The following is an 8672-nucleotide window of genomic DNA, read 5'->3' as shown; positions in this document are numbered from 1 at the left end:
GAGGTGTGGGTCACGGATACCTGAGGGGGATTCCTAGGGAGGACACTTCCATCTCATAATTCACAGGTACACATCTCTTGATGAGGAGCTCACCCGATCGACAAACCCTGTGCAGCGTGGATGTGGTGGGATAGAGAGTAAGTCTGTGGTCCTTTCCACTCTGCACAACTGTGAAACATCCCAGGGCCCTTGCCATAAATGATGAATTTACTAAAGAATCACTGGACAAAATGTTACTGATTTCTGTGCAACCCTGCGCATCGCACCTGATGGCCTCCAGCCCCAAGGTGGTGCATTTCAGTGGCACAGTGAATCCTTCAGGATGAAAGGTGTTAGTAGATGTGCAATACCAGGCCAAATTCTGAGACACGGCCCATACTTTGCTCAGGCCCCAGTGAGGCAAAACTCCCCTTGGAGCAAGAACTGAGTACAGATGTCAGGAGCCAACTGTGTGTTAATGCACAGAAACTGTCACCCTATCCTTTTACATATCAGGTCTCTGTCTATTAACGGGGCAGAGGGACAGGGGTTGTTACCTGACTTTTATCTGCTGGAAAGCTTGGAGGTATTAGGGCTCCTCGATAGAAAAATAATTAAATATTTTCAACATGGATAACGCACATTTCTCCTAGCTTCGTTCGAGAAGTCGGCTGAACTGTTATGCCTCGAATTAAAAAATAACAAAAAAACAAAAAAACCATTCTTCTCGAAGCAGACACCCAACATGTGATATTTCAGTCTAAACTCCAAAAAATTGGCAACTTATAAGCAAGTGGAAATGAGGTCTTCTAATGGAAGGTGTCAGACAGCCGTAACTACAGGTGATGCCAGCAGGACCACCTACAATGGCCAATCCAGTTGTGAATCCCATTCTTCTATGCTCTTCACTCCAATAATGTTGGTAGCAAGGAGTTCTACAGGCCAAGTATGAATTATGTTCGCAATTACCTTTTCTCAAAGTTATATGTTCAGACTACTTTCAATTTAACTAAATGTTACCTTGTTCATGTTATGAGACACATTAAATATAAATACCTGATCTACTTTCTTTATCAATAGATCCATAGGGTTTAAGGTCAGAAGGGATCATTTGATCATCCAGTCTGACCTCCTGTAAAACACAAGCCCATTAAATTTCACTCAGTTACCTCTGGATTCAGCTGAAAGACTTGTGTGTGACTAAGGCCTGGTCTACACTAGGATTTTACATCATAGCATGATAGAGCCATAGAGTTATAAGGGAACGCAAAGGACAGCTTGTCTATCCCCCTGACAAGATGCAGGATTTGTTTTGTCTTAGTCATCTAAGACTGATTTCTATTCACACATCTTTGGAAAACCTCCATAGAGGGAGCTTCCATGACTTCTCTGGGAGTCTGTTCGATTGGACTCCTGTAGTTAAAGTTCGGAAGATTTTCCTGAAATTTAATTTAAATCTGCTATGCTGGAATTTGAACCCATTGCCTCTTGTCCTGCCCCTCTGCGGTGAGACAGAATAACTTTCCACCAGCTTTTTATGGCCGCCTTTCGCGTGTTTGAAGACCACTATCCTGTCCCCCATTAATCTCCTCTTTTCCAAGTAAACATATTGGTTTCTTTGGTTTGCTCATATGGCTTGTATTCCATCCCTTGCATAACATTTGTTATTTGCCTATGGATCCTTTCCAGGTTCTTTACATCCTTTTTGTTAATTGGTGTGCAAAATTGGACACATTACTTCAATTGAGACCTAACACACACCGAGTAGAGGAATACTATCTCGTACCATGACTTGCATGTGATATTTCTGCTAATATATCCAAAAATTGCATTTGCCTTTTTTGAAACATTTTTTCTAATATCCAATCTAAACCTCCCTTGCTGCAATTTAAGTCCACTGCTTCTTCTCTTATCTCAGAAGTTAAGGTGAACACTTTTTTTTCCTCTTTGTAAAAACTTTTTGGGTATTTAAAAACTGTTATCATTTCCCCCCTCAGTCTTCTCCTTTTCAGACTAAACAAGCCTATCTCTTTCATTCTTCCTTCATAGGTCATGTTTTCAAGACCTCTAATCATCCTTTTCTCCAGTTTTCCCAGATCATTTTGAATGTTTATCCAATTCTCAAAGACCTCCAACCCCTCCGAACTTTTATTATCTGCAAACATAAGTGTACTCTCTATTCCATGATCTAAATCATGATGAAAACATTGAAAAGAACCGGAGTCCCATATGAGGAGAGATTAAAGAGGCTAGGACTTTTCAGCTTGGAAAGAGGAGACTAAGCCCTGGTGTACACTATGATTTTAGGTCGAATTTAGCAGCGTTAGGTCGATTTAACTCTGCACCCGTCCACACGAACAAGCTCTTACAATCTACTTTTGTACTCCTCCCCGGCAAGGGGTTTAGCACTAAAATAGACCATGCTGGGTTGAATTTGGGGTAGTGTGGATGCAATTCGACGGTATTGGCCTCCGGGAGCTGTCCCAGAGTGCTCCATTGTGACCACTCTGGAGAGCACTTTCAACTCAGATGCACTGGCCATGTAGACAGGAAAAGCCCCGTGAACTTTTGAATTTCATTTCCTGTTTGGCCAGCGTGGCAACCTGATCAGCCCAGGTGACCATGCAGAGCTCATCAGCACAGGTGACCATGGAATCCCAGAATTGCAAAAGAGCTTCAGCATCGACCGAATGGGAGGTACTGGATCTGATCGCTGTATAGGGAGAAGAATCCGTGCAGGCAGAACTCTGTTCCAAAAGACAAAATGCAAATATATTTGCCAAAATCTCCAAGGGCATGATGGACAGAGGCTACAACAGTGACACAGAGCAGTGCCACATGAAAGTTAAGGAGCTGAGGCAAGCCTACAAAAAAACAAAGGATGCAAATGGTCACTCCGGGACAGAGCTCCGTACATGCTGGTTCTATGATGAGCTGTATGAAATTCTGGGGGTGGCCCCTACCACTACCCCACCTCTGTCCGTGGACACCTGCAAGGGGGGAGTCTCATGCAACAGGGATGAGGTGATTGAAGATGTGGAAGATGATGATGGGGAGGAGGTTGAGGATAGTGCACAGCAGGCAAGCAGAGAATCCCTTCTCCCGGGCAGCCAGGAACTGATCATCACCCAGGAGCCAAAACCCTCCCAACGCTGGAAAAGGAACCTCTGGTGAGTGTACCTTTGTAAATATAACACACGGTTTAAAAGCAAGCGTGTTTAATGATTAATTTACCATGCCAAGCCAGTAGCAAGTAATCTGGAATCATTGCAGAACAAAACCTTGCAGCGAATAGGCTGAGTTTGGCTGTTTGCATTTGGCTGAAAATAAATCATCCCCGCTGTTAGCCACACAGTGGGGGAGGCCCATTCATGGCTGACCGGGATCCTCCCTGATACTAGCCATGAGGTGGGTGGGGTATGTGTGAAACGATCATCCCAGAGAATTGGGTGGGGGGGTTGAACTGTGCTGCACATTCACCCTAAAACCGTAGCCCCTCCTTTTAAATGGCCAACCGAATGGGCTTTGCTTGGTATGGGAAAGTTGGGCACTGCTGTTTGAAACCGTTCCCACATGTTATGAAGGTTGAAGAAGCCGAAACCCTTTGCCTTACCATGGCTGCCTGCAAGCCGAATTCTGTTCCCCAGCCGAGCATGTGTGATGTCTCACACCAAACCAGCAGGCACTCAATATAAGAGGCAAAATGCGACCTTGTAGCAAAAGCACATGTGCTATGTAATGTGAATCACTTGATTCAGTGTGAAATAGTCTTCCCTTTGTTCTCTAAAATGTATCTTTTTAAATACTACTCTTCCTTTATTTTTCCTCCAGCAGCTGCAAATGTTTCTACACTCCCCCCATTGTCTCTGCCCCAGAGGCTACTGCACATTAGAAGGTGAAAAAAACGCACTCGCAACGAGGTGTTCTCAGAGCTCATGAAGTCCTCCCACACTGAAAGAATGCAGCAGAATGTGTGGAGGCAAACAATGGCAGAGTCCAGGACAGCGTTAAATGAACGCATTGAGAGGAGGGAGGAGCACACTGAGAGGAGGCAGGATGCAATGCTGAGGCTAATGGGGGAGCAAACTGACATGCTCAGGCGTCTGGAGGAGCTGCAGTAAAGGCAAAATGAGCACAGACCACCACTGCAGCCCCTGTATAACCACCTGCCATCCTACCCAAGTCCCATATCCTCCTCACCCAGACGCGCAAGAACGCAGGGAGGAGGAGGCTACCGGCACCGAGTCACTGCACCCCAGAGGATTGCCCAAGCAACAGAAGGCTGGCATTCAATAAGTTTGAACTGTAGTGTGGCCTTGTCCTTCCTCCTCCCCTCATCCACCACCCCACCCGGTGCTTCCCTACTCCCCCACCCCTCCCAGGCTACCTTGCGAGTTTTCCCCCTATCTGTGTAATGAAGTAATAAAGAATGCATAATTTGGAAACAATAATGACTTTATTGCCTCTGAAAGTCATAGAATCATAGAATCATAGAATATCAGGGTTGGAAGGGACCTCAAGAGGTCATCTAGTCCAACCCCCTGCTCAAAGCAGGACCAATTCCCAACTAAATCATCCCAGCTAGGGCTTTGTCAAGCCGGGCCTTAAAAACCTCCAAGGAAGGAGACTCCACCACCTCCCTAGGTAACGCATTCCAGTGCTTCACCACCCTCCTAGTGAAATAGTGTTTCCTAATATCCAACCTGGACCTCCCCCACTGCAACTTGAGACCATTGCTCCTTGTTCTGTCATCTGCCACCACTGAGAACAGCCGAGCTCCATCCTCTTTGGAACCTCCCTTCAGGTAGTTGAAGGCTGCTATCAAATCCCCCCTCATTCTTCTCTTCTGGAGACTAAACAATCCCAGTTCCCTCAGCCTCTCCTCATAAGTCATGTGCTCCAGACCCCTAATCATTTTTGTTGCCCTCCGCTGGACTCTTTCCAATTTTTCCACATCCTTCTTGTAGTGTGGGGCCCAAAATTGGACACAGTATTCCAGATGAGGCCTCACCAATGTCGAATAAAGGGGAACGATCACGTTCCTCGATCTGCTGGCAATGCCCCTACTTATACAGCCCAAAATGCCGTTAGCCTTCTTGGCAACAAGAGCACACTGTTGACTCATATCCAGCTTCTCGTCCACTGTGACCCCTAGGTCCTTTTCTGCAGAACTGCTACCTAGCCATTCGGTCCCTAGTCTGTAGCAGTGCATGGGATTCTTCCGTCCTAAGTGCAGGACTCTGCACTTATCCTTGTTGAACCTCATCAGGTTTTTTTTGGCCCAATCCTCTAATTTGTCTAGGTCCCTCTGTATCCGATCCCTACCCTCTAGTGTATCTACCACGCCTCCTAGTTTAGTGTCATCTGCAAACTTGCTGAGAGTGCAGTCCACACCATCCTCCAGATCATTAATAAAGATATTAAACAAAACCGGCCCCAGGACCGACCCTTGGGGCACTCCGCTTGAAACCGGCTGCCAACTAGACATGGAGCCATTGATCACTACCCGTTGAGCCCGACGATCTAGCCAGCTTTCTATCCACCTTACAGTCCATTCATCCAGCCCATATTTCTTTAACTTGGCGGCAAGAATACTGTGGGAGACTGTATCAAAAGCTTTGCTAAAGTCAAGGAATAACACATCCACTGCTTTCCCCTCATCCACAGAGCCAGTTATCTCATCATAGAAGGCAATTAGGTTAGTCAGGCACGACTTCCCTTTGGTGAATCCATGCTGACTGTTCCTGATCACTTTCCTCTCCTCTAAGTGTTTCATAATTGATTCCTTGAGGACCTGTTCCATGATTTTTCCAGGGACTGAGGTGAGGCTGACTGGCCTGTAGTTCCCCGGATCCTCCTTCTTCCCTTTCATGTTCCCGATCATGTTATGCTCCATCCCATATCTTAGGGATTTGAACATTTCTTTTATTATGACCGCTACTGTGAATGAGCAGGTGTTTCTCTTGAGCTGCTATCAATGGTGTCCAGGTCTTTTCCCTGAGGTATGTTCTAGTTGGGATGTTTCTCTCAGCAAATATCTGTGCAAAATTTTGTTTTTTTCCCCTCTCTGATTTCGAGCAACTGGATGAATGGGGGAACTCCCTTCATTATGGACTCCCTATCCTGATTCTCATTGCATTAAGGAACAATGATGGATAACCAGTATCCACACTTGTGTTTCCTGCTGGTGCCTCTTAATGTTCCCGCACCAAAATGTGTACGAACTATTAATGCAGGGAGCACAATACAAATATGGAATTGGATTTAGGAGGGTCATTGTTCATAGTTATTTTCTTTGAATAATGAAAATGTCATTTTTCAGTGTCTGAATAGTGATCAATCTGCTTCTACCATGAGAACAGCCTCCACTAGTGCATGCAGTGTCTCATATTAACATTGTCTCTCCATGCAGGCATTTCAACTGTGACCATCACCCGAGATCCTGGGAAAACACAGAAAGTCAGGGGAGCATACAGTAAATGCAGAAGACACTCTTATGCCTCAGAGTTGGACACTTTCTCCCCTACGCCATGTCAGATTCTAACAGAACCAACTTCACCAACCCCTCCACCTTCATCCTACTTGGCATTCCTGGCCTGGAGGCAGCCCATATCTGGATCTCCATTCCCTTCTGTGCTATGTACGCCATAGCCACGTTGGGGAACTTCACCATCCTGTTCATTGTGAAGAGGGAGCCCAGCCTCCATGGGCCCATGTTCTATTTCCTCTGCATGCTGGCCATCAGCGACCTGGTCATGTCCACATCCACCATACCCAAAATGCTGAGCATCTTCTGGTTCAATTCCAGGGAGATCAGTTTCAGTGCCTGCCTCACCCAAATGTATTTCGTTCACTCCCTCTCAGGGATGGAGTCTGGAATCCTCGTGGCCATGGCTTTTGATCGCTACGTGGCCATCTGCCATCCCCTGAGACATTCCACCATCCTGACAAACCCAGTGGTGGCCAAGATCGGCTTGGCTGTGGTGCTGCGCAGTGGCATACTTGCATTACCCTATCCCTTCCTGGTGAGACGGTGGCCATATTGCAGAACCAACATCATCCCCCACTTTTATTGTCAGCATATAGCTGTGGTGAAGCTGGCCTGCGCTGACATCCGCATCAATAGTTACTATGGCCTGTTTGATCTTCTCACTGTGATTTTAATGGATGGGTATTTTATCACCATGTCCTATACTCAGATCCTCCGGGCCATCTTCCGCCTCCCCACAAAGGATGCTCGGCTCAAAACTTTTGGGACCTGCATCTCTCATGTTTGTGCCATCTCAGCTTTGTACATCCCAGATTTATTCTCCTCCCTCATTCAGCGGTTTGACCACAATGTGCCACTGCATTTACGCATTCTCCTTACCAGTGTGTACCACATGGTGCCCCCCGTGCTACACCCCATCATTTACGGGTTGAGGACCAAACAGATCCGGGGCAGGCTGCTCCAGCTCTTTACTCATAAAAAGAACTAAATGTTTTCTCCTTGTGGTCTGGATCTCAGATTGAGCTCTGTGCAGAGCTGGCTGGTCCATGGTGCTGGGGCCTCTTCCCTGAATCACTTCCTGGACAGTCACAGTGAGATTAAACCCTTTCCTGTCCTTACTGTGCTGTGTCAATGTGATGAACTGGGGAATCATTCTATGTACACTACACTGGTTGTGACCTTTCTAATTGCTCTTAGCTGGATGCCTGAAATTGGAATCTTGCCCCATAGCCTCTGTGAAGCCTCGACCCTGCTGTGTGTCTTCTCCCCAAGGCACTGCCCCATCACTTTCTCCTGTCTTCCCCTCCCCTTGTCAGCTGCGACTCAGTCATCTCTAAAACCAATATGTTCTCATATCTGGCAAGTCACTTAAGGGTTAAATTTTTAATGTTCATTCTTACTTTGTTACCAACTCTGTGGAGAGAGAGAGTCCCCATCAGGACTCCTGGCTGACAAAGCCCTGGCTGGGATGATTTAGTTGGGGAATGGTCCTGCTTTGAGCAGGGGGTTGGACTAGATGACCTCCTGGGTTCCTTTCCAACCCTGATATTCTATGGTTCTATGCTTCCTGGAATCTATCTCAGCTCTGGGAGGGGGTGGGGTATAGTGTGTTACAGCAAGAGGCAGATACATCTGGGGTCTAACTAAGCAGATCAGAATGGCCATTCCGGGTAAAACCAATGGTTTATGTAGCCCAGTAGCCTGCCTTCTGACAGTGCCCAGTACCAGGTGCTTCAGAGGGATTGAACAGAACATGGCAATCACCATGTGATTCCTGTGGTACAGGTCAGCAGAAGGGGGCAGAAGACCTGAGTCTGGGCTGTCTCAGATTCAGCTGGCAGGAGTTCAAGCCTCCTGCCCCAGTAAGAGCGTCTGGAGGAGGGGAAGGAACCAGGCTGCCCCGGATGCAGTGGCAGAAGAATCTGTCAGTTCTGGCTGCCCCGGGCCCTAGCCGCAGTCACAGAGCGGAGGCGGGGGGAGAGAAGCTCTACTCATTTCTGTCCCCTCTACCTTCCATACTGCTGCCAACCAGGGGTTGTCTCATTTCCATGGTCCTTAGATGAACCTCAGGGGGTAGTCTTTATGTCTCCCCTCCCGGACCCTTTAGGGGCTGCTCACTTCCCTCCTCTCCCTTACCCTTTCTGGAGATATAGGCAGGTTCACGGCACCACTGGTATTGTCGCCACACCATTGGCCTGCTCCC

At 47.1% G+C, this 8672-nt stretch overlaps 1 protein-coding gene across 1 annotated transcript; it reads left to right on the top strand.

Moving 5' to 3' along the window:
- Positions 1-6458: 6458 nt before the first annotated feature.
- LOC135895414 (olfactory receptor 52E4-like) lies at positions 6459-7457 on the top strand. Its single transcript, XM_065423521.1, has one exon. The coding sequence runs from the start codon at positions 6459-6461 to the stop codon at positions 7455-7457; it is 999 nt and encodes a 332-aa protein (XP_065279593.1).
- Positions 7458-8672: the final 1215 nt, after the last annotated feature.

Source organism: Emys orbicularis, chromosome 1 (genome assembly GCF_028017835.1).
Source record: "Emys orbicularis isolate rEmyOrb1 chromosome 1, rEmyOrb1.hap1, whole genome shotgun sequence".
In the NCBI taxonomy this organism is placed as follows: domain Eukaryota; kingdom Metazoa; phylum Chordata; order Testudines; family Emydidae; genus Emys; species Emys orbicularis.
This window is presented reverse-complemented; position numbering and strand designations above follow the sequence as displayed.

What these genes read in the sequence shown, in the direction of transcription:
- LOC135895414 (XM_065423521.1), top strand. Translation starts at nt 6,459, where the DNA reads ATGCAGAAGACACTCTTATGCCTCAGAGTTGGACACTTTCTCCCCTAC.